This window comes from Diabrotica undecimpunctata, chromosome 3 (assembly GCF_040954645.1).
Source record: "Diabrotica undecimpunctata isolate CICGRU chromosome 3, icDiaUnde3, whole genome shotgun sequence".
Lineage (NCBI taxonomy): Eukaryota > Metazoa > Arthropoda > Insecta > Coleoptera > Chrysomelidae > Diabrotica > Diabrotica undecimpunctata.
In genome coordinates, this window is record NC_092805.1 from 135,682,487 (window position 1) to 135,709,394 (window position 26,908).

General features: G+C 33.0%; 1 protein-coding gene and 4 non-coding genes across 5 annotated transcripts in view; 4 read left to right on the top strand and 1 right to left on the bottom strand.

The window, feature by feature from the left end:
- Ets65A (DNA-binding protein D-ETS-3) overlaps nucleotides 1-26,908 on the top strand; it is a 283,056-nt gene that overhangs the window by 147,361 nt on the left and 108,787 nt on the right. The window contains exon 4 of the mRNA XM_072526992.1: nucleotides 14,011-14,061. Coding sequence (XP_072383093.1) covers nucleotides 14,011-14,061 — 51 coding nt within the window. The remainder of the gene's footprint in view (nucleotides 1-14,010; nucleotides 14,062-26,908) is intronic.
- TRNAI-AAU (transfer RNA isoleucine (anticodon AAU)) lies at nucleotides 21,822-21,895 on the top strand. The gene has a single exon. It is a non-coding gene; the product is annotated as a tRNA-Ile (tRNA).
- TRNAI-AAU (transfer RNA isoleucine (anticodon AAU)) lies at nucleotides 22,286-22,359 on the top strand. The gene has a single exon. It is a non-coding gene; the product is annotated as a tRNA-Ile (tRNA).
- On the top strand, nucleotides 25,285-25,358 carry TRNAI-AAU (transfer RNA isoleucine (anticodon AAU)). The gene has a single exon. It is a non-coding gene; the product is annotated as a tRNA-Ile (tRNA).
- On the bottom strand, nucleotides 25,483-25,556 carry TRNAI-AAU (transfer RNA isoleucine (anticodon AAU)). The gene has a single exon. It is a non-coding gene; the product is annotated as a tRNA-Ile (tRNA).

Sequence of the window (26,908 nt, forward strand, 5' to 3'; positions counted from 1 at the left end):
TTTAATCTACAAACTTTCACCAGAAATGTAAAACTGACAAACATTTTAATCTTTTAATAGATTTCTGGAAGCTAATTTACCCAAACTTTAAGAATTACCGATATGAATCTAAAATAATAAAATAAAATTGACAATAACATGAAGTGAATTATAATGAGACGGAACACTCTTAATAAAATTAACTTTTGATAAGGTCGTGACGCCAAATAAGGCCAGTGTCTTAATAAGGCCAATTGTAAATATTTCCTTAAATATAGATATTATATAGTAGATGTCACTGTAAATCGCTTTCCCAGTCAAAATCGTCAACGCCATTCAGTCGGTAGTATTAAACAGCAACGCGAAGTATACTAGCATCGAGTTAGAATCTATAGAGAGGGCATCACGTGACTAAAAACGACCTCACTTCGGCCATATTGTGTTGCCACTTTTGACAGATCGTATATGTTTATTTACGTTGGTTGTTTTTCGAATATTTTTAGTTTTATAATACTTTTATAGAAACTGTAATAGTATATTGTGATAGTGCATAATAATGGTTTCTTGTTCTCAACGTAGTTGCAGTAGCAGAAGCGGTATTAATAAAAAATCTTCAGGAATATCGTTCCACAGGTTAGTATACAAACATGTAAACAAAGGAATGGCCCGTACTTCAGAGAATAAATTAATAGTATTTGACTGTATTAATTTATCTTTATGTATAATATATCGTGTTTTTAGTGTTTACCGAGGGATAAATAAATCATAGTTTATTAAAAATGTATTGCACTTTTTTAGATTATGATTAAATCTTCTGAATAACTAGTCATATTTTTATAGTAGTTTTAATATTATTGAGTCCGGCCATGATCCCACCGCCATATTGGTTTCACAGTTAGCCACGCCTACCTACGCCGTTTTTAGTACATACGTTAATATGCTCATAGCTTCTCCATAGATTCTAACTCGATGTATACTAGACACGTGTTTACTACGGTGTAAATTAATAATTCAGAAAAGTTTGATATTTCATTTCGACATATGACAGTTAGCACGTCGTTTTTGTCATTTGATACATAACCGTAATTTTAAAGTATGTTTTGTTAGAAGGTTCAATGTAACATTTTTTGATAAACATAGTTTTAATTCTATTTTATTAGAAGGTCCAATTCAAAGTAAGGTTTGTTGATAAATTTAGATATTTTTATTTGTAATAACTGTTTATGTGAAATAAAAATAAATATATAATGTTTCTCTTGAAACCAGAAGTTTAAAATTATTTCTTTTAAAAAGATATTCACCCTCGAAATTTTTTGAGAAAGAAAAAGCACTTTGATAGTTATTAAATTATGAATTTTAAAGAAACGCAGTTGAGCTAGTGTAGACACTAACAGCAATGTTCACCAAAATAAGAAACGTGGAAGTTGTTTAAGCACTACAAAAAATACTGAAAGGTAAAGCAGTTGACTATCTGTATTTTGCAAACTGTTGCTCTGAAAAAATTTGTGGTTGTTGTGTTGAACCACGTATATAGACTTTTCCTCCAAGAAATTCTTCGTCTTCCTGGTCTTCATTTTCGAGATTTCGTTTTTTTAACGGATACGTTAAAAAAAACGAAATATCAGATAATCATTTCTGTTTTATGCAAGGCAGATCAACAACAGATGTAACTTTCATTGTAAGGCAGCCGATGAAAAAGTACAGGAAAAAAGAAAAAGACGCTCATATAGTATTCATTGATCTTGAGAAACATATAATAGAGTTTCTTGGTAGATTCTAGTGTGGTGGGCGCTCAAGAACAAAATTCCCGGTAAATATGTAAATATTGTAAGAGATATGTATGGGGGAGTAACAACTAGTGTTTTATTTTTAAGCGTAGGATTGTAGCATTTGTAAATTCCTTGGTATATATTGAAATCTCCTCGTATATGTATTAAAACACCGAAGAATAATTTTTTTAATTCCTCTTTGCGTCGCCGAGTCGATAATAAACCATTTTAAAATTGTTTATATATTACAGATGAGTATTTCTTTGGTATTTTCTTTTGATCAAAGCCGCTTAATATTCTGCGTTTCAAACTAACATCCATTTAGATCGCTGAGAAGGTTTTGATGGAAAGATAATTGCAACACTCTTGCGGAGGTCGTTGTCAGGGGCAGTTGCTTCAGCGTTTGTCCAAATTTTACGTCAAATTTGTAATGTTTTCTTGTTTTTCGTCCCTTTTTATGGAAAATATGTAGTGTATTGTGGCAGTTAATAGTTTAGTTACAGTAAAAGTGAGGTTTGAATAGTTGAGCAAGAAGAACAGACGTCGTTTAGTTTGGTCGGAGGGAACCGGCAAATTTGTGAACAAAAGTGATTTTTGCTCAATGTGATGTGTCAGTTCTGAACGAGTAATCACTGTTTTTTGTTTGTAAGCCATCTCTCATATGAGATGTTTGTAGAACGGCGTTTGGAACAAATTTAAAAAATACCCACATTGTTCCAGTTTTTTTTTTTAAGAAGCAGGTTTTCAAAGCTTGTGTCCTAGGCCCCAAATTTCAACCTCAAATTGTTGTCCTAAGAAGCCGTTTCAAAATACTTTTCGTAGTATGGAGATGAATTTGTTCGTGTGGCAGAGAGTGTAGTTTCCACCCCCAGAAGTTTTAGTGCAATCCAGGTAATTTTTGGGTTTGATTTTTAAAGGAAGAATAAACATTTTTAATAATAATTTGCTTTCATCACAATTTGAAAAATAGTAATAATTAAAATTGTAGATGCTAGGGTGTGGTCTAGTTCTAGCTGTCATATTATTTGTTTTGTTTTAAAATTCAATATTGACATCTGACAGCTAGTTTTATTTTTTGACATTAATTTGTTTTAGTTTTTTAAAGAACGTAAACCTCTATGAATAATTTCACTTAAAGATAATTTTTCATTTGTAATAATTTATTTCTGCTACAATTTATAGCCCAGTAACAATTGTAAGTTTTTGTAGTATCTCCAACTTCTAAAAGTTTGTAAACGGATAGGACATAGTAACTGTTTCTCTTTGTTATTTTTGTATTTACCTTTGTAACTATTAATATAATATTTTTGTTATTGTCTACATTTATAACTATTTGTGGTGAGACAGTAATAAATGTTTAATTTTTTTTCCTAAACCCTTTTGTTTATTTATTTTAGAAAAATCTCCTAACCTCTCTCTTGTGTTTTTTAGGAAGGAAGAAACTTTTCTTTCGTCCAGCAGAAAGTTCCCTCAAAGCGGTGTCCTTATTTTAAATAGCTAGAGATCCTTCTTGTCTTTTTGTTTGTCCATTTGTCCAGGAGATTCATGTTAGTACCCATTTGTTTTATTTTTTTGTAGTTGCTCCGATCCAATCCCATTGTTTCATTCACTGATCCACAACCCAGTTCTCCAAATAAACTCTGAGAGCCGTTCGCAACAGTTTCGTTTATTTTGCTTGAACTATCTCTAGCCCCATAACTTCTGTCCCCAATTTTCAACCCTCCATAGTGATACCCTATGTGGTAGACAAAATAATTCGTTACAGGATCAGATAGCAGTAAAACTACAGGGTAGCATTCTCTGGTGCCTAATATATGCTGATGATGTAGTATTAATACGGAAATACCGAAAGAGAACAAAAACTGGAATAGTGCAGACCAACTCTTAAAAAAATGTTTAAAACGTAGTAGGACAAAACCAGAATATGTGGTATGTTTATTTAAAGAGGAAGTTATTACAAATAAAATGATAACTTTGAATGATGATTGTAAAAAGCATAGTCTAGAATCGGTATTACAAAGTAATGGGAAAATATATAGATATACATGCAGTAAAATTACGATGGATGGATGAAATGGAAGGAAGCGAGTAATGTGTGGTGTGACAGATAAATTCTAGTAAAACTAAAGGGAAAATTCTATAAAACTACCATAACACTAGCTATGATGTACGGAACAAAGTGTTATGCAGTTCAAAAGAAAGAGGAAAGATATAATTAAAAAAAAGTATATTAAAGAAAATAAACGGCTGTATTAATACAAGATTCACTCAAATATGCACATATGCTGATGCTATTGCCATAATAAGCCGCAATAGAAGGTTATTAAGTGAAAAGGCTATAGATTTAAAAGGCGATCTGCACTGCCAAAGTAGACAAGAAAACATTGTAGGTAATTTCGGATTTGGACAACGTAATGAAAGATCATTTTGTAGAATTCAGCGTAGAGAACACTTTAGTGTGACAAATATATTCTTCAAATTACCCAAGCGTCGTTTATACACTTGAAAGTCACCAACAGATACTAGAGAGAAGATCATAAGACATCAAATCGATTATATAACAATTACTGAAAGATACCGAAACTCAATCAAGAACACTGTCTGGATCAGATGTCTCTTCAGATCATAACTATTAATCAGTGACATGTACTGTACACTGTAAATATTGACTGTATTCAAGATAATAGCCAAAAAAATATACACGAGATAGAAAAGAAGTTCGAAAAATCGGAAAAAACACATTGTTCAATTTTTCATATGCGAAAAACCGTGTCATATTTTTCGCTTTACCTTCGTTCTCTACCTCAATTTTAAAATCATTACCCTACTCTAACCCATGCTACCCTCACTTCAACCCCACTCCTTTAGAAATACAGACAGTTTAAAAATAGCAAACGAAAAAGACTCTCTCTCTCTCTTTTGACTGTTGACTACCATTAGCAACAGACGTACCCTCTCTAGAGTTGACTTTCGTTAGCAACAGACATTATCTCTCTCTCTCTCTCTACCTCTCTCTCTCTGATAGTTACGCGAAAAATACCGCGAATCCTGTTTTGAATCGTATACACAACAAACGCAAATGTGCTTTATCTCGTGATCTTATTGTTAGTACCGCGAGACACGTGTTGAGAAACCGGTAAAGACAGCTTCCTCCGTACGAAGAACAACCGCAAGTGAAAGCTTATAAATATCGCGAATGTGTGTGTGTGTGTGTGTGTGTGTGTGTGTGTGTGTGTGTGTGTGTGTGTGTGTGTGTGTGTGTAGCAGCAGTATTGGTAAGACTTTTTATAAACTTAATTTGCTATTATCTGTATAACCCTTTACTACCTATCCTAATTTTTTTTTAACCAGCAATAATTAATACAGTCCTTATACACTGAAATTAAATTAGTAATTTCACATACATATGTACACCCTTTTTTGTACACACAAAACCAAAAATTATAAAACTATTAATAAACGCAAACAACAATGGATGACTGATGAAATATTGAGATTATTAGAAAACAGATAAAAACAACAAATAAAAACACAGAAGAATATAAAAAAATCGATGAAGAAATCAGAAAAAAAAATCCGGGATGCAAAATAAAAATGGTAGGTACAGCAGCAAATGTTTTGAAATAGAAGAACTGTAAAAAAATAACACGTTTAATATGTACACAAAGGAGCAAGAAATAACTGGACCATATAGGTCAACTGCAAGTAGTTTACTAGATAATCAAGGAAATATCATAGTCAATATCCAAAACAAACTGTAGAGGTGGAGGAAATATATTGAGGAACTGTTTAATGACGAAGGAATAGAAATACAAATCGAAAATATAACGACTGGTCCAAAAATCACCTTCGATGAAATGGAAAGAGCTACACAACTATCAAAGAATAAGAAAGCAACCGGTCTAGATGAAATTTCCAGCGAAATAATCAAAATATTCGACGATAAAGGCAAACATTCTCTTCTAAACCTATTCAACAAAATATACGAAACAGGGCATATACCAACAGACTGGCTACTGTCAACATTTGTAATGATACCGAAAAAAATTAACGCTAAACAATGTAGCGATCATCGCAATATCATTTTAATGAGCCATGTACTGAAAATTTTCTTAAGATACTGCGCTGGAGAAATTACAACAAAATAGAAGTACAACTAAGTGAAACACAGTTTGGTTTCAGAAACAACCTTGGAACCAGAGAAGCATTATTCAGTTTGTAGGTCATGGTTCAAAGATGTAGGGATATAGAACAACCAGTATATACGTGTTTTATCGACTTCGAAAAAGCGTTTGACCGAATCGCCCTTAAAAAACTGATAAGTGTCTTGAAACAGGTGGGAATTGATGACCAAGACCTCCGTATTATTAAAAATTTGTATTTGCATCAATGTGCAAACATATAAATTGGTCAGAATACAACAGAAATACGACAGAAGTAGTGGAAATACGACGTGGAGTGAGGCAAGGATATATTTGATCGCCTCTACTTTATAGTAATATATACTCCGAATTTAGATGAAGATGTAGGCCTTAAAATTAACGGGACTAATGTCAACAATCTTAGATACCCAGACGACACGGTACTGATAAACGGTGCTTCCAATGAATAAGAGTTGCAACGACTTTAAACGGGGTTACCGAAAAATGTGTTAAATATGGGCTAAAACTTAATACTCAAAACAACAAAACTTATGGTTGTCAGCAAAACAGAGAAACAAGCAATGAATATCAGAGTGTATGGAATAGAGTTAGAAAGAGTCCACGATATCACCTATTTGGGCGCCAATGTTAATGATAACTAGGATATAAGAAAAGAAACAAAAACATGCATTGGAAAAGCCAGAGCCACCTTCTATAAACTAAAGAAAATTCTCATTATTAGAGATATTACATTAAATCTTAAAATAAGATTTATACGTTTCTACCTATTCTCCACATTGCTGTATGATGCATGATCTTACAGAAACCCTAATGAAAAAATCAGAGGTCTTTGAGATGTGGATTTACCGACGAATATTGCGGATAAGTTGGGTTGATCGAATAACAAATGAAACAGTTTTAGGCACACCGAATTAAAAAGAGCACAGAAATAAGAAAAACAATATTAATTCGAAAGTTACAATATTTAGGCCATGTATGGGATATCCAGAGAGATATAACCTTCTAACCTCATAAATACAGGCAAGATCGCTGGAAGAAGCGGACCAGGCCGAAGAAGAACACCTTGGCTCCGAAATTTCTAAGAGTGTATCAAGAGAAATATATCTGCTAATCTGTTTCGAGTTGCCTTAAACAAAGTTATTATTACCAATATGATCGCCATCGTCAACGTTCGATAATCGGACAGGCCACTGAAAGAAGAAGAAGTCAGTATCTAGTAAAACAAATTCTTTATCTTTATGATGTAACAATTAACTACTTTTTAAATAAAAAGATTTGTTTTTTTATTAGATAGTACCAATTAGGTACAGATTTTCACAAGAAACCAAAAAATATAAATTGTCAAAAGTATTAAAATTGTAAACATCATTATACAATTTCCGACAAATACTTTAAAGATTATTCTAGATTCGTACTGGTTATTAAAAACATTTAAATTCTAGCATCGGAATACACTCTGTATACGACATGATTTGAAAAAAATTTGGAAAGAGTCATTTGTTCAAATTATTTGTATACCAATACCCACTCATTTCCTGGTATTAGATAATCTTTACAGAAAATCGAATTCACTTATGCTAATAACAATGTAGTGAGCTAATACCAAGAACAAAAGTCTGGCATACAGCCACAAAAACTGTCTATAATAACACCCCCAAACCGCCACTATGCAAAGTAATTGAACAACCTTAGGTAAATACAAAAGCACCTATCATAAACCAAAGAGACCATACACACACAGACAGAACTTACCCCTCCAGATCTAGGGGTAGTCGGGGTGGGGTTTATTTATGACGCAACAAGCCATTCCCGTTTGATCCCTCTGATTGGCCGCCTTTCAACCCCGACTCCACCCCGAAAAGGGCACAACGCGTGAAAGACTGGAAAAAGTTCACAGTTGATCATAAACTCGACAGATTGTAGTCACCAAATCACTTCTGACGTACTGTCAAAGTTAAGAAAGTCTCATTCAGGGGTGTTTCGTGCGTAGTGTCATACTGAGTGTCGAATATTTGACGTGATTCATAGTGCGACATGAACGTGTAACTTGGGATTTTATAAAACTGTTGAGTGGCCCTAATTGATTTTGAAATGATGCTGGATATTAAGCCGACCGCGGATTACCTCAGTAGGAACTCCACTTTCGGGCAGTTTTCTATGCTATTTGGTAAATATCTTGTTCATTTTTTTCACATTTAATCATTGCCAATGTCATTTAATAGAAATGTCTGTATATTTCGAAACCAAGTCATTTTAGACGAAAGCAATCAATTTGTAACATCTTCTCGTATATATTTGACAATTTACACATATCTATACAGAAATATTTAAATGTTGAATAAATTTATATTTTTCACGCGTTGGTTGGAGTCGACGGATAACTGACATTAAAAATAAAAAAACTGAAAATGGTGTTCTCAATTTTCAGAAATTGTATTTAGTATTATTTCACGATATATACGAATATTTCTCAAGTACTATAAGAGAGGAATCATTTATATATTGACTAATTTAATAGTTGTTAATCCTGCGACTAATTATACTGTTTGTTAAAATTTTTAAATTTTATTTGATGTCATGAGAGAGGAATACATCACTGTAAACCGACAATTATTTAATACTGCAGAAGTAAATAAAATATTGACTATTTAACGGTAAAATTGTCGAAATAAATAAAGTATTTCTTATTTAATTAGGTTTAGAATTTCCATAAAATAACCTATACGTGTAGAACAAATATTTGAAAAATAAACTAGCTATTATACTCATTTAGTACACAAATCCAAAATTTACAAGATTAAAACCATCAAATGGGAATATATCCATGCTGTTAAAATAGACTATGTCCCCTACAAATCTCCAGACTTTTGGTTTTCGAGGCAATTTGTTATTTTTAATAGCTAAGACCAATATGCAATATACTATTGTAATACTAAGAAATTTATTTGAGATCTTCATCAATTCCCTAGTCCATGATTATCTAATTATCATTCTGCCAAGCATCTCACACGGAAATATTTTCTAAAGCAATTAAATTTGTCTCTCCATCGAGAAAATTTTCTAATTGATCTTGTCATGGTAAAAAACAAACGCTTATATTTTTTTAGTATTAAAAATGGAAAATTTTTATATAAATTTATTTCATTTAAACGTCAGGGTGGATGAATATTATTAATAAATAAAAAATAATTGATCTTATCGTATTTAAAGCACTTAAACACCAAAATATTGCAAAAAGTGTCGATTATTTGGTGGACATTTCTTCAAAGATGGCAGGAATTGGAAATAGTAGGTACGAGATCCTACTGCAAGATAACTACGTTCATAACGTAGTAATCAAACTCACATGTTTATATACATTTAAGAGTATGAGAAGACATTAATAACAGCTTGACAGTCAAAAAGTGGTCGCAAATAGTTTTAATTCAATTAATGGTAATTAATTTTTGAACAAAAATTTCGTTCATTTATTTTTTAACTAGAATACGCTGATCATGACGTATATGCATGTTCTTTTATATAAATTAATACTGGTTTTCTTTAATATGATGATTAAAGGTTGCCTTAGAAAAAATGGTTGCAAATTAGGGTTGCCAGCTGTTAAAATCACGAGGTATCAAAGATAAAGTAAAAGAAAGCTAGCACGCAACGCTCCTGGTTTGACATGATCAGTTGCCTGAGTTTTAAAGCATGCGTCGATAGATAGTGTTAATAATATACAAATTATCACAGACATCACAAATTATCAAACCAGTGCCATTGCACGCTAACTCTATTTCACTTGCAAAACATGCATATACGTCATGCGCAGCGTATTTTATTTAAAAAAATGAATGAACAAAATAAAAATTTTTGTTTAAAAATTAATTACCATTATTTGAATTAAACGTATTTCCAGCCACTTTTTGATTGGCAACCTGTTATCAATGTATTCTCCTATTCTTAAATGTATGTAAAAATGTGAGTTTGATTAACTCGTTATGAACGTAATGATCTTGCATTGGGATCTTAGACTAAAGCTGGAGTAGCTATCAGCTCATACATACAAGAAAGGGTGGATTCGAGAAGCAACTAAAATACTCTCCTGTGAGATTGGATAACCCATCGACGAAGACAAAAACAAAAATATATCATTTTCCTTCTATTTTAATAACGAAATTCTCACTTTAGGTAAAATTTAATGTATCTACAATGGAACAAATCTTTCCGAAATAATAATGGATTTACTTAATCTAACTCCTCTCACCAAGCCTTTTTGCGTATACGAAAGTGAACGTACACGAAAAACAGCGCCCTCTATGTAATTCAATGGTATGTCAGTCTATGCACTCTGTGATTACCACGGAGATATGAATGCTGATGTTTTTGAGGACGAACTCTTTGCTGAAATGGTAGAGATCATTCCAACGGATTCCGCAATTATTTTGGACAATGTATCATACCATTGTAGGAGATCTAAAAAGTTTTCTACACATGCTGGAAAAAAGCAATAATAATTCAGTGACTTTCGGAGAAAGAAACACTATTTGAAGAAATAATGGTGAAAAAAACTTTAAATATAGACAAACATTGGTTTGTAAAATTGACGAAATTTCAAAAACAAATCTTTTAATACTTTTAATCTTACCGCTGGGAATTAAAGGCAATTGGACTTGTATGGACTCAAATTAACCGTTCTGAGAAAAAAAATGCCCCTATATAAAATAAGAGAGGTTTACAAATAATATTTTGAAAGTTATTATTAAATTCGGGCCGACGGATGTTTATCAAATTTTTGATCAATATTTATTTAGATTTATCAAAATATTTTCTTCACTTTGTAAGCATTTTGCACTTATAGTTGGAGTTTATAATTCTCTTTCAATATTTAAATAATTGGTCTCTTTAAATTACTGGTCTCATGTGCGCCACGAAGGATTATGTCTGTTTGATTTTTTTTTTTATTTTTTAACTAATCGTTTTATTATTTTAAATAAAACTATTTATTTATTTTATAGAATATGCGTGTACAAAGTTTGTCGAGTTTTGTTCACATAAAGTATTGTACTTAAATAGGATGTCTGTAACAGTTTACGCTGTTTGTCCTATGTAAAATTTTGGACAACCTAAAACTAAAATCGGGAAAAACTAAAAAAATCGATTTACCAAGAATCTGTACACCGTAGAAATAAATGTTTTAAATGTTTTTAAATAAAAAATAAAGCTTAGATAATTTTGATCAAAAATGTTTATTAGCACTTTTTGAGTAGAATTAACTCTTCCCTCACAAACAACGCTTGAATTGACTAACGATTATAAGTGTAAGTTACGCGAGCGAAATCAATTTTAAATAAAATTTGTATCAACTCGACGATAAAAATTCGATATCTTTTGATCAGAGTGTTCAATTCTATAGTGACCTGTCAATGAAAGTGATAAATTTTATTTAAAAAATCGCACAAAGTTTACGTTTTTAACTCTCTTTTTCTTCTAGTGCCGTCTCCACTAATGAAGGTTGGCTATCTTCTTCTTCTACGGCACTACAGCCCAAAATGAGCCTTGGCCTCCTTTATTTTTTGCCTCCACCCTTGTCTGTCTGTGGCTGCTCTTCTCCATACACGGACTCCTAAGAGGGAAAGAGACCAGTTGGAAAGCCAAGAAAGCGCTGGGAAGGTTGGCTATAACCATTGCAAATTCGTCTCTATCTGCTGCTTTTCTTAAGAGCATCTGTGTGTTTAACCCGATCCAGTCGCCAATGTTTTTCAGCCAGGATATTTGTCTTCTACCAGGACCCCTTTTTCCTTCGATTTTACCCTTCATAATCAGCTGCAACAACTCGTACTTATCATTTCTAAGTATGTGCCCCAAATATGCTGTCTTTCGCCTTTTAATGGTGGTCAAAAGTTCTCTGTTTCTTCCCATTCTGTGCAACACCATTTCGTTCGTAATATGATCGGTCCATCGTATCTTCAAAATTCTCCTAAAAAGCCACATCTCAAAAGCTTCCAGTTTTCTCTTTAAGTCAACATTAACAGTCCAGGCTTCGACACCGTAAAGAAGAATAGAGTGAATATAACATTTTACCATCCGATATCGGATTTCCAGATTGAGTCTTTGGTTACTCAGAAATTTCCTCATCTTCAAAAAGGCTGCTCTTGATTGCTCTCTTCTTGAGCGAATTTCTGATTTCGTTGTTGATGTTGATGTTTTTAACACATTTATAAAAACTGACTTTATTTGGGACAAAATACAAAATCGACAAACGAATGCATTCTTCGCCTTTTAAAGGCATTTTTAGTTTTGTCAATAGGATACACAGATCAAAAGATATGGAATTTTTACCGCCGAGTCGATAAAAATTTTATTTAAAATTGGTTTGTGGCGCAAATAAAAATTTAATTTAAAATTGGTCTGAACTGACATTCAAAATCTCCGGTCGCTTTAAGCGTTGTTTCTGAGAGAACGGTTTACTCTACACAAAAAGTGCTAATACAGATTTTTGTTCAAAATTATCTCAGCTACATTTGTTATTTAAAACATTTTTTTGTGCGGCATACAGATTTTTGGTAAATTGAATTTTTTCGTTTTTCCCCGCCTACGAGGTGAAGTTTTAGGGGAAAGCCAGGGGGTAAAAGTGGTAAAATTTTTTTGGGATCCCAAAATTGGCATTATTAGCAAAATTCAGCATGTTCGTATAATTTTTAGATGTTCAGTGGCATTTTCGTCTCTGACGACTGGAGTATTAAGGTTTTGGTTATTATCGTAACATGGAATTTGCTGCTTTTTTGGAACTATCTGTTAAAAACATATTCTTTAGTTTATCAGAAAGTAGGGTTAACGTAGGGATGTGAACTAGAGGTATAGCACCTTTTATTTGAATAGACATATCGAACTTTACAGTGAAAGATGGTTCTAGATAAATGGTGTGCATTCCTACCCAATACTTACTTATGGCTCACGTGCCACACCTCGGCCGGAACTGCATTAGTTTGCAGGCTAAACTAACTTGGGAAAAAATAGCCAAATATAGTAAAATATTACCGAAAAATTATCGGTATAAGCAATCTCCCACTTACTGGCCAACAGCTTTGGGTGGAGCCGGTAAGTGAACGCTTTTGTCCTGAGACTGACAAATCAGTTCGGACGAATGAATTAAGTGAATAAGTAACGATATGCAAGAATGATGTAGAAGGCAAGTAGAAACCACTGCAATAAAAGTTTAACTGTATACTTCTCGTATAATATTCATGTCACTAAATGCTAAAGGTAACAAAGTAGAAACAGACAAGGACTCTCAGGTCGTTAAACGGCGGAATCCTTGTTAAACAAAAAAACGGAATTAAATTGGCCGACATAAAAATAGGTACATGCAACGTTAAAAGCATGTACCAACCTGTTAAAATGCATAACATTACTCAGAAAATGAGTGCACTAAATATAAATACATAGAAATCGAGACATGGTAGCCTAATTCAATATACCTTTTGACACAAAAACCTAAACCTTATACTACTCTGAAAAAATTGAAAACCAACAATGATGTAGGGTAGTAATTATTGTCGATACAGAAGTCGGGGGTTTTATCCCAATTTCACAAAGAGTACAGCTTTTAGAAATTGGGTCATATTTTTAGAATAAGTGATTCCAAATTTGCTCTATGGCTTGTAATTTGTAACATTAAAAAATACTATGTCTACTTAGTATGCCAGGGAATAAAGCTGGAGCTAAGGCATAAAATCGGTAACTTAATATCATCAGGTTCTTTTCAATATTATGAGTTTTTCATTGTTTAGGGCATATTCTGATGTTTCACTTGTATATAAAAATAATTAAAAATGTTGTCATAATATGTGTCACAGGAGCTTGCCTTTTAGAATCTTGCCACACCATGTAAAGTACTACAACAATAACAATTATTTAACATTTATATAACACACAATCCTGATCCAGATATATATTATTTAATACTGGCCTACTTTAAACTTAATTTCTAATTCTTCATTAAAATATTAAGTTCTTTCCCCACAGGAGTTCGTTAAACTGTACGTTGTGTTTAGATATATCTAAAACTAAAAAATGATTAATTTTATCTGCAATTATAGAATTATTTTTTGTTTTAGATACTTCATACAAAGGATCATGGAGCTCACATGCGTCAGCACAATCACAAGGTAGGTTCACTTAGATTCATGTATGCTACTGTACTTATCAATAATCTATCTCTAAAAAGTTGTAAGAGCGTGGGAATGGTGGCAAACCAAATAAACTATGAACTGATGTAAAGTTTACCAAGTAACAAAAGTGATCAAATAATGATATTTTCGTTATTTTCTGGTTGTATTGATTGTATAATACAAATACAGTGCATTATATAACTCGTCATTCTCATTAAATAATAAATTCTTTTTGTAAGTCTTTTTTTAAATTATTTACTTTTAGAATTCATTTACAGTTCTATTCTAGAGTTATTCTATTTTTAAAAATAGGATAAGTAGTTATTGCTAATCTTAAACCAGGTTTTGTTATCAATTTTTTTCTTTTTGCTACTCTTCTTTATAGCTGTGTTTTTGTGTAAAACTTACTGAGATCGCTGGTTAAATGACTAGAATAATAACAAAAAAATGCAATATTTTGATTGTGAATAAATTAGCAAATAATTTAAATATCACGAAAATATCTGGCGTAACTCAATAATGTTATCTGTATAAAGAAAAAACACTTATCTTCTAAATATGATGTATTAATTGTAGCAAGTAGTAAAAGAGTAGCTGAGCCTCTTGGTGAGAACTAACGACGGCGCCGAGGCACGAAAGGACGTTCGCGTTTCCGATAAACTGAAGATCCAGTCAACTTAGAACCAGTCTTCACCTTGTTAGCAAATCTGCTTGCAAATTGTCCTGAGAGCGTTTTTTGGTGTACCTACATGTCTTTATTCCACCAAACATGAATTTTGGGAACCAGTTTCAACCCAGATCTTTCATCGAACAAAATTTCATTTTCCTCATAATTTCATAATTTTGGGAGATACCGTGTCAGAATAGGTAGCCAGATGCTATCTTTAGAAGAGAGCATTTTTTCTTTTCGTGGGACATCTGGTTACTGATGAACTAATACCTAGACTCAGCAACTAGAGACATCATGTACGGGATTATGCGGATATCCTGATAATTTTAGTTAAAAGCAAATTTAATGCCAGAGTCAGATATAGAATGTAACAAGCTCTGACTGTAATTAGAGAATGGACTTTGAATATAGGTCTTAAGGTAAGCCACCAGAAGTCAAAAATCATATAATATATGAGAAGAATGGTTTAGAAAGATTAGATTTATTGAATCTCAAATGGTACAAATCCAAATCTGGTGAGCCAAGTAAAGTAGCTTGGAGTAATATTGTAACGTAAAATAAACCTGGATGGGAAGAAAGGATACCAAAAAGTTGGATATTAATTTAGTTAATAAAAAAATTAAACTAAGGGGAAGTTTTGTATTGGAATTTAGACGAAGAATTTCAGATTTACTGAAATCAACTATACGACGGCTCATAGGTGTTTTAAAGGACACAATGGCAAGCGTTGGGAAGTGGATCTTTAGATCTCTATACAGAACGGAGGATACCGTAGTCAGAAAGCGAGTAAAAAAAGAATCGTACTGACTAAAAGAAAAGTAGATAAACAAGAAAATAAATAAAAGGAACCACGTCGCCGCCTTATCTGTTCTCTCAAAAGGAAAACTCTAGGATCTTACATTTTAGATAGTATGGTCCTGAGATTTGATCTCTGAATGAAATCACGCTGAATTTTGCTAGGAATGTCAACTTTGGGACCTCAAAAAGATGTAAAAACTCTTCACCTTTAAAACTCATTTTGATTTTGTCGATTGAACATTCTGATCAAAAAATATCGAATTTTTACTGTCGAGTTGATACAATTTTTATTTAAATTGATTTCGCGCTCGTAACTTATATTTAAAATGATCGGTCGCTTCTAGCGTTGTTTCCGAGAGAATGGTTCATTTTACACAAAAAGTGTTACTTGACATTTTTGTTCAAAATTGTCTCAGCTACATTTCTTTTTTGAAATATTTTTTCTACGGCGTACAGATTTAATCGCCTAAATCAATACCGATTTTCCGTTTCACCCCTCACCCCCCCCCCCATACAATCAGAGTTTTTGAGGGTTTTTGAGGCGTAGCCCGGGGGCAGGACCTGCAAACTTTTTTGCATATCATTTGGGGTTCCAAAATTGATATTCTCAGCAAAATTTAGCTTCTTTGTATCTGTGTCAGAGTTTTAGAGGTTCAGTGGTATTTTCGTCAGTATGAAGATTGGAAGACATGTTTTAACACAAAACAGGATAGACTGGTATACTCTGCTTAAAACAGAATTGAATGTTTCTAGTAGAAAGCTTACAAGACTGTGTAAGAACTCTGTGTTTTGTAAGAACCCATTTAAATGTAATGGATGATGTATATTTTACAATCTCACATTCCGATATATAAGGCAACGATGAATTTTACACCTCTAATGTTGAAAACTGTTCAAACGAAGTTAAGTTTTGAGCTAAAACAAAATTTTCTGACAAAACTTTATTTAGATACGCAATTGTGGGTGTGATTTTACTATCTTACGATATATATGACAATGAGGCTAATAATTTTGCCATTATGCACGAATGGGACCAGAATAAGAAGCAGAAGAATCAATTGTGAAACACGAGAAAAAAACTCACAAGAGGTCATTAAAGCTCGTAAAATTTGAGAATTGATGTTATTATTTTATCGAATGTTTTACAAAAACGGTTGAGAAGTCCAGAACAAAGAGTTGCGGGCTCGAATTCGTAGAAAAATTTAAGAAGTGAACCTTAACATAGTCAAAAAAAAATATGAGACCTAATAAAGTCTTGCCAAATTGCGTTTAATTGTGAACCATTCTCTTTTATCAGATTTGTAGATTATTTTTCGTCTTGTCAAAATATTTCCTACCATTAATATTTAAGTTTGAATAAAATTGTGCTAAATACGGCTGTTAATTTTTCTAAAAACTTTTGTCCTGTAAAACAAATTTGTAAACCAAATTATACCTATTATTCCGAACATGTTTTATACTTCTCCGAGAATATCATCTGGTTTCACTAATCTTTCTCTATTTTATGTAGTGCATGTGTAGCTTCCTTTTTTGTTACTTTAAACACTTTTGCGGGTACTGTCTTTGTTCTTGTACTTCTCTACCAAAACTCTGCAATTAATAAACTACGAAAGTAGTTCTTCCAGTGCATTTTATATATAAAATCCACAAGGAAAATAAATTGCTGCAGCTGGCTGTATACCATGTATCACAAAAAGAGGTTTAATCTTTGTATGTAGGTATATTTAAAACCATTAAAAGGGCTACATCAAAAAACACAAACGTTTTCGGAATAATAATTCCATCAAGGTTAAAAAGCAAAATGGTTATACTTACAGGTTAACATGCCTGAGCCACCAAAATATTAGGGCACAACCCTTTACAAAAAATTGAAGTTAGCAAAAAATGTACATGTTGTTGTTTAAAAGTGAGTGATGTTTAATACTTTATTAGATTTAACTTCAGACAACACATAACCATGCCTCACGTGAGTCCGGAGAGTAAACCTCTTTAAACGGATATCAGCTGATAACTGATTGACAAAGTACCTATGAACGGTGTAGAAAACAGAATGTCAATGCACCATGGAACAGCGTTGGTTATACATAATATTTCTGCAGCCAAACGATTCAAAAGCTTTATTGACGTTTGTGTTTTTTGATGTAGCCCTTTTAAGGGTTTTTAAATATACCTACATGCAAAGATTAAACCTCTTTTCATTTTATATATTTTCCGTGCACAAAGATTTTATTGTTTGTTTGTAATGTACGTTTCTGTAATGTTCTTCTAATGCATGAAGAGAAAAACGTTAGTCTTGCTTTTATAAAAATCGGTAATTACGGGAGAAGGTCAACGCGAAATTACATTTTCACACGAAAGAAGGCAAATACCAAAAAAAATTGGACAGGTGGTTAATTTATATGGAAAAAATGTCAGCCAGGCGGCGTAATTGAAAATTCCATTTAACAAACGGATCGAGAATGGCGCTGGCGCTCTGTAGTTCTGATGAAAAAGCTGTTTCGGGAGGAAATGGAAATCCCGACGACGGAAGAAAATGTAAAAATAAATGACGTAAAATCCGCTACACAAACCAGATAACCGAACACGACAAATCGGCTAATACAAATTTCCTCAAAAATAAAATTTGTGGATTTTAGTGGTTGGTTCGTGAGTTTTGAGCTCACCACTCCAAAATCGAAGAGATGGAATTGAAGCCATTGCATCGATATAATACGTGGTTTATTGATTGGTGGATGTACAGTGTGACCCAAAAATATGCTGCTTTTTTAACTTTTCGATAAAAATTAAAATTTAGTCGTCTAGTTTTTCTTGTTTTTCGAAATCTAAATAACTAAAATATCGATAATAGTCTCAGTAGTTGGATAGTTTTCTCAAAGTTTCTATTTTTCTATCTATGTACTGTGATATCTTTATAAAATTTATGTAATTCCTCCTTTGTTATATTTTTACAGCAAAATTTGTGTGATAAGTTTTTAAAGGAAAATATATAAAATTTATATTTTAGTTACCTTTATTTGAGTCATTTATTTTTTCCTGTTAAACACCACTCTGATAATAACAATAAAATCTTGCACGAATGAGATTAGACGATAAACATAGCAGAAAAACAACTCAGCTTTCGACCGGAAAGATCGTGTACATAATATACTGTTGTGATCTGCTTTATGATGTTTTATTATTAATTAACACTAATTTAATTAATCCAATTATTTAATTAATTAATTCACTAATTTATGCAGAGTCATACAAATCAATTACTATTAAAAATTCTCAGTTTGCTTCTTAATTTTACTTTAATCACTTTACTTTATATATCTCTTCGAGTGGGTTCAGTATCTCCTAGTTGCTCATAATCGGGATAGAATAGGAAACGGAACTAACATTAAAACAACATAAATATGCACACAAATTATTATTTATTTTCAATAAGCAATACGTTCAATATTAATAAATAACTTTTGTGGGCAATTATCTTTCCCAACAAACTCCTATACTCTAAATTTAATTTTAATTACAAACTATCTATTGATCTGTTTTTTATAATAATATCCACAAAAAAATTGACCATATAAAATATAATTTATTCACAAAAAAATAACTCTTTGAGACTTGGAATCTTAGTTCGTATGTTTATATTTGATTTTATCTTTAGAATATCTTAGAGGTTTTCTTTCATTCAAATTATTTGACTGACCTTTATTTTTTACACCAATGATGTCTCCCCTCGATCAAACCACAGTTCCTTCCTTGATTGATTATGTCCGGCTACCATCAAATCTTTCCCGTTCTCAGCATCGATCCAAACCGCATACCAGCAAACTACTCCTTCGAAAACACAAGCCCAAGCCTCTTTTGACCGGTACTCTTTATTCACAAATTCTCCTTTCTTTCTCAATTGTATCTCGTAGACTATGCAGACTCAAAAGAGGTATTAATCTTCTAGATTTTGATCTGCTCTCAGCTTCCACCTTTTTCACTAACACACGAAAACACTGGTACTCAGATTGACTACACGAAAAACACGTCTTCTCTTCTGGTCTGCCGGTAACATAATAATCTTTTCAATCTCCCCAGACAACCTTCTCAAACTCTCTCATCCCCCATCATTCCTTTTTAACCAATCATAAGCATTCATCTTTCCCACTAATTTTCGATTTAGAAAATTTCCAACATAATATTTAAAACAAATAAACTACTTTCACTCAAATTACTTCTCAGAAACCATTAACAATTTTGCCTTTTTCAACCGAAATAAGCTTCCAAATTCTTGTTATCTCATATCTAAATCTAATTCTTATTTACTTTCGAAAAATGTCCACCGCAAAATACAATTACAAAGTTTATTCCTTAAATATATAATTATACGGGTCCATTGTCCTTTCACTATTCACTCAGTCTTTCAAGGAAAAACTGTTCCGTCACGGAAACAATGTCTTCTCTTATTCTAACTATTACAAATAAGTACAGGGTTGTATTTTAACTTATATGCCCGCGGTATATATGAAAATAATAAAAAAATTCTTTATTCTATATCTGATCGATAAACTGATCTATAACAATACATATACGCAGTATTCGGCATAAAGCAAATTTTCAAAAACGCATGGTAGTATAGTAGATTGCAGTATAGTAGATCATCAGCATTTCTATCTTTGATCGAGTTAAAGGAAGCGTTTGATAGAGTAAGACTCAAAGATCTGATTCACATCTTCAAAAAAAATTCACCCAAAGATTATAAAATCAATTCAAACCATCTACCAATACAACAAGACATAAATTAGAAGTAACAGATAACTTTCGTAACCTACAGACAAAGGTAACGGGATAACACAGGGAAAATTATTGATAGTCCATTAAAAAGTTACATTCAGATTATGTTTTTGAGAGAATGCAATTTTATTTTCTGATGTGTGGGGTCGCCACATTTATCCTACAGAAAATTTTATCAAATATTATTTACAGCAAATTAAATTTTCTACAACTTTATTTCTATTACTTTTTATTGTAAAATTGAAAATAAAAAAGTTATAAACAAAAATAACTAAAAATTTTAAACAAATTTTTTTTTCGGCCTTTTTTCTGTATTTCGTAATATTTCAATGAACTATGATCATAGTTGAAGTTATTAAAAGTATCGACTAAGTAAGAGTATACAAAATAGGAAACGAAGAAATTAAAGCACTATGTTATTTGATCATTAACATTTATTTCTTTCAATTCTCTCTTCACATTGTCACTCAATCTTTGTTGATGACGACCTGGGGGCCACTTTCCTAAAGATTCTGCTGTAAAGATGATTTTCGTATCTCTGTCATTATTACTTCTTGGTACATAGCATATCCAGGCTAATCTACGGAATCTTACAATACTTATTAGGAAAGGCTGTCCAATGAGTGTTCGTATTTTCTGGTTATTGTAAATTCTTCAGTTGCCCTGCTGGTCTTAATACATATTTGCATAAAATGGATCTGAGAATTTCATTTTCAAGGGCTATAAGAGGTTTTTCATCTCTTAGAGTCATGCACCACGTTTTAGATCCATATAGCTTTCTGGACAAGGTCCGGAATTTAAGCATTTTGTGTAGAGCACCTGCTACTGGATTACCACTCAGTATGAGTACTTGAAATAATATCATTAGTACCATTGATCGTGCTACCCAGGTATTAAAACTCCTTGATATTTTCAATCTCATCAATTGTTATCGGATTCATGTATCGACTAATCTGGTTTGTTCGTAAGACTTGAAGGAACTTAATTTTTTAAATATTTATGGTTAATCCAACTTATCAATCCGCCGTCTTGAGTTTTTTGTACTTTGCCTCAATTTCCCTGCTATTTTTCTCCAATACATTTATGTTGTTAGCATAAATACACCAAAAGAGAATGTTGTTTTCCTCCTAAAGATGTTCCACCTGGTACTTGTACTTTACGTACCTACTACCCACTCCATAACAAAGTTAACTAAGAGCGGGGAAATTAACATTCGGTATATCCCGTTGGTCAAGATTTTTTGTGTAAGAATTTCCATGAGTTGATCATGGCGAACCTTATCAAATCAAACATAAAGTTTCTGATTAACATCCAAACATCCTTGAGTCAGTAGGTATGTTTAGGGCAAATAAGTCAAAAAAAATACCACAAACGTGTCAATTCTAAATAACTCCGTTTATTATTATTGTATTCAGGCTAACTTACTTTTTAATTGGAGTATACTAGATAATAAATGGATCTAAATAACATTTTAACTACCCTCGTATTTGTCAACTATATTTTTTTATATAAAGTATGTGGCCCATTAGCTCAGTTGGTTAGAGCGTCGTGCTAATAACGCGAAGGTCGTGGGTTCGATCCCCCCATGGGCCAATTCTTTTATTGACCATGATTGTAAAGCAAGTTTATGTTAAAATTATTAGTAAACAGTGTAAATTAAAATTTCTATAAATTGTTAAAATTATACCTTCTCGTTTTTATAATACTGTTTTAAAACGAGTTCCGGATTGGAATTCGAAACGTCGAAATCTACATAATTACAATTCATTGTAGTTTATTCCCATACAAAAAATATTCAGTAAAAACTATGCCAAAAGGAAATAATTTCAGAATCATGTTCAAAATCTGTTTATATATACTATTCAGACTAGCTTTTTTTTTATTAGTCTATATTAAATATTTTATTTAATAAATAGATCAAAATAACATTTTTAACTACCCTCGTATTTGCCAACTGTAATTATTATTTTAATCAAATTATGTGGCCCATTAGCTCAGTTGGTTAGAGCGTCGTGCTAATAACGCGAAGGTCGTGGGTTCGATCCCCCCATGGGCCAATTTTTTTTAATATTATTAGAAGATGAAATCAAACTGGAGGTTCTAGGAAAGGATTGATGTATTGTAGCAAAAAATGAGTAGGATATATGAGGAAGAAAGGATGTCTAATGCATCGAGAAAGAGCGTGATGATATCACTGTATAAAGATAAAGACATTCAGCACTTTAAGAACAACAGAGAGATAAATTTATTGTCACACACAATGAAAATTTGAGAGGGAACTGTAGAGCACTTAATCTTCGAGAGCGAGAAGGAAAAAGAGCTCCTTCTTCTTGTAATGCCTATCCGTTTTGGATGTTGGCGACCATCACGGCAATCTGTATTTTGCACACTGCAGCTCTTAAAAGATTTGTGGTTGTTGTGTTAAACCACTTACGTAGATACTTCAGCCAGGAAATCCTTTGCCTTCCTGGTCATCCTTTTCCTTTCCCTGTTAAATTAATTTCAGCAACTTACAACTTTCACTGTTTCTCAAGATGTGACCGAGGTATTCTATTTTTGCTGTTTTTATTGTCGTTCAACAGCTCTTTTTCTTTTTGTAATCTTAATAAAACGTCCTGATTAGTAACGTGGTCGGTATAAGATATCTTCAGAATTCGACAATAAAGCACATTTCGAAAGCCACAATTTTCTTGCAGGCAGCGTCTGTAAGAGTCCACGAGTCAACTCCGTACAAGAGTATAGGAAAGATATAACATCGTAATAACCTGATTTTTATGGGTACTTATAAATAATGACATTTGAATAGCTTAGCCATTTTTTAAAACACAGATCTTTTCTATCTCTATCCTACATTTGATTTCTAAGAAATGGTCCCAATTTTTTTTGATCTTTCTATTGGTTAACTATTCACACTGATTCTTCCAAGTTGTTGTTACTTCTTAAAGATCATCATACATTTTGTTTTCTTAATGTTTAGTAAAAGTTCATATCTCTGACTTACTTCTGTGGTTCTAGTCATGAACTCATGGAGGGCTTTATAATTGTCAGCGAATAAAATCGTGTCGTCCGTTACACGACGGTGAAATGCTATGTCTATATCCTCCATTAACAAAATTGGGGGCCTTCGAAATATAGACATTGGGAAGAATGTTCCGCTTACCATGGACAGATAGGGTGAAAAACGAGTCTTCAGAGGGGCAAATACTGAGAGAGAATTACTCAACCTGATGAAGGTACGAAATATTGGCTATCTGGGCCATATCCTGAGAGGAAACAAATACGCAATCCCTCAACTAATTATCCAAGGAATAATTCGCCAACGCACTATAGGTGCACCGCACTTTAAGAAGAAGAGTAGGTTGTTCTGACATATTATCAAAGATAGCTACATTTGGCATTTATAGATCTTGAGAAGGCATACGACACAGTTTAGAGACAAGAGCTGTGGAGATGTATAAGAAAGAAATGGGTTCCTGAGAAGTACGTTAGGCTCAGGAAGGGCATGTAAGAAAGATCATACACTAAAGTAAGGACTTATGTCAGATTGACCGAAGTTTCTCCAGTGACAGTTGGTTTGCATTAAGGTTCTTCATTGATTTCCTACCTAATTAATCTTGTTATGGATGTACTTACAGAGAAGATAATGGAGGTGTTCCTTGGTCAATACTCTTTACGGATAATATCATATTAGTGGATGAGAGAAAATAAATGTTGTTGGAGAAGTTGGAGGGCTGGAGAAGGGCTATTGAAGATGAAGGACTTTAGGTTAGCAGGTCGAATATGTAGTATATGTATGCAGGTCGGTATGTGGTTGGAAGGAAATGGAATGGCCGAGGACATCAAATTTCTTGGGAAAAAACTCGGACGAGTAGGAGAATTTAAATATTTTGGCACCTACATGATAGAAAATGGAACACTAGATCGGGAAATAGCCCACATTATACAGACTGATTGGTTTAACTGGAAACGAATGAGCGGGGTACTCTGTGATTGAAAAATTAGGGAAGGGCTGAAAGCCAAAATATACAAGAGTGCATTAAGGTCCTCGTTGGTGTAAGGCGCGTGGAGGTGAATGTGGCCGGTAAAGAAGATTCAGGAAAAGAATATGGAGGTAGCAGAAATGAAAATGTTACGATGGATGTTGGGCAAGATTAGAAGGGACAGGATAAGGAACGACAGGATTAGGGAAAGAGCCGAGGTGACTACAGTCTCAAAAAATTCAAAGACAAAAAATGCAATGTGGGATAAAGGACAAGGAATGTAGCTGTTAGAAGTTGATGTAAAGAGAGATAGAGAAAAACCTAGTAGAACATGGAAGGACTGTGTGTCAGAGAACTGGAGGGAGAAAAGTTTAGGTGAAGAAGACAATATTTAATTATACGCAATACATATGCAACACATAATACACAAACATATAATCTACGTCAGCACACATTACACAAACAAATGATACAAAAAAACACACAAAACAGGTAGAATTTCATACTCTGAGGGTAAACACACCACTCTCAGATTTTTTCAAACAAAAACAGGCTATTGCCTGCAAGATCGTGGCCAAGTAAGTCAACCTTTAATTTTGAAAAGTATAATCTATTATCAACTTGTTGTTTATACATTTTCGAGGATTTTTTAAAATAATTTTTTTTAACGATTTCCAGAGTGGATTTTTCTTACCGTCAACTTAATATTTCATCATCATCATCATCATATAACGAGGGTCCTACGGCGATTGCCGCTTCCCGCATTTCAGCCTCCATCTTTTCCTATCTCTCCAAACTTAATATTTAACCTAGACATTTCACAAGAAAACTGTTTCAGAACTTTTTAAACTTAAACTAGCTTTCTCTTTTTAATTAGTGTATATTAATAATATCTGATAGTATATAAATAATATAATATTATATTATTCAATAAATAGATCAAAATAACATTTTTAACTACCCTCGTATTTGCCAACTGTAATTATTTTAAACACAGTATCTGGCCCATTAGCTCAGTTGGTTAGAGCGTCGTGCTAATAACGCGAAGGTCGTGGGTTCGATCCCCCCATGGGCCAATTTTTTTATATCATTAGGAGAGAAATCAAGCGGGACAGACGAGGAACAGTTTTTACCAATTAGGTTAGGTATAAGACCTATAATTATAATATTTTAGATGAAATAGAACTTTTGAAAAAAGTTTGGCCCATGGGGGGATCGAACCCACGACCTTCGCGTTATTAGCACGACGCTCTAACCAACTGAGCTAATGGGCCATGTTCTTCGCTTGGAAAGTAGAATTCTGTTAAAATGTTTTCATAGTATTTATCTTAAATAATGCAGAATAATATAAAGAAAATTGTGGAAACGAAATTTTTTTTCTTAATGTAGATACAACAAATCCCGAATTCGCGAGTAGAAAAATATCGTACATGTAATTAACATGGTTTAAAAATATCTCTTTTATAATCATCATCATCATTAAATTTGCGTTTATCCCTATGCAAAATCGGCTTCCCTGCTAATGTTTCTCCACAATCTCCATTCTATATCTTGGATCTTATCAACATCAATCCCATTCACAGACATGTACTGCCTAAGTGTATTCGACCAGGTCTTCTTTGGTCTTCTTCCCCTACTGATTCTACAAACCAGCAACTGAGCAATTCTTGCTGTTGTCAGTGGCGGATCCAAGGGGGGGGGGGGTCATGACCACCCCCAAACAAAATTAAATATCAATCAAATAATCCTAAAAAAAACCATCAACTCTATAAGCAGGAAGTCAAGAGTTGAAATGTTTCAAACTCATTTATTCTAGGGGTAAGTGTAGAATTATGCAGAAGCCTTTTTACAATGCTCTTTAAAAAAATCAACAATTCTAAATACAGTAATACCTCGACTAACGCTACCCTGACTTCCGCGAATTCATAGTTACGCGATTTTCAAATTTGGTCAATTCGTCATTTGAGTGCCAGAAAATCATTCGATTATCAATGAGATAGAATTACTGCCCAGACATTATTGCTCATTCAATGTACATGACATGACTTTTCGCACGAAATCAGCACATAGCACATTTTTATTTTGTACTAAATATTTCTTATCTTCAGTTTTGTCTACGAATTGGTTGTTTGTAATTTGAATAGGTATTATAATTGTGCTCTTTACGGAATAGACGAAGGCATCCTTCTAAATGGTGAAAGAGTTAACAATGTTAGATATGCCGACGACACCATGGTGATAGCAGATAGTTTAGAGGGACTTCAGAGGCTAATGGACAGAATAAACGAGTACAGTCAACAGTACGGACTAAACATTAATACCCACAAAACGAAACAAATGATTATCAGCAAGGAGAATATAAATGGGGCTCATCTATACATTAATGGGACGCAGATAGAGCGAGTAAAACAGTATTGCTACCTGGGAACTATTATAAACGAACAGTGGAGCAATGTACAGGAAATAAAGTGCCGCATAGGAAAGGCAAGAACGGTCTTTAACAAAATGAGCGCCATCTTCAAAAGTCACAACATATCCCTAGATACAAAAATGAGATATATGAGATGCTATGTTTTCTCTGTGTTGTTGTACGGGCCGGAGGCATGGACGCTTACAGACACCACTA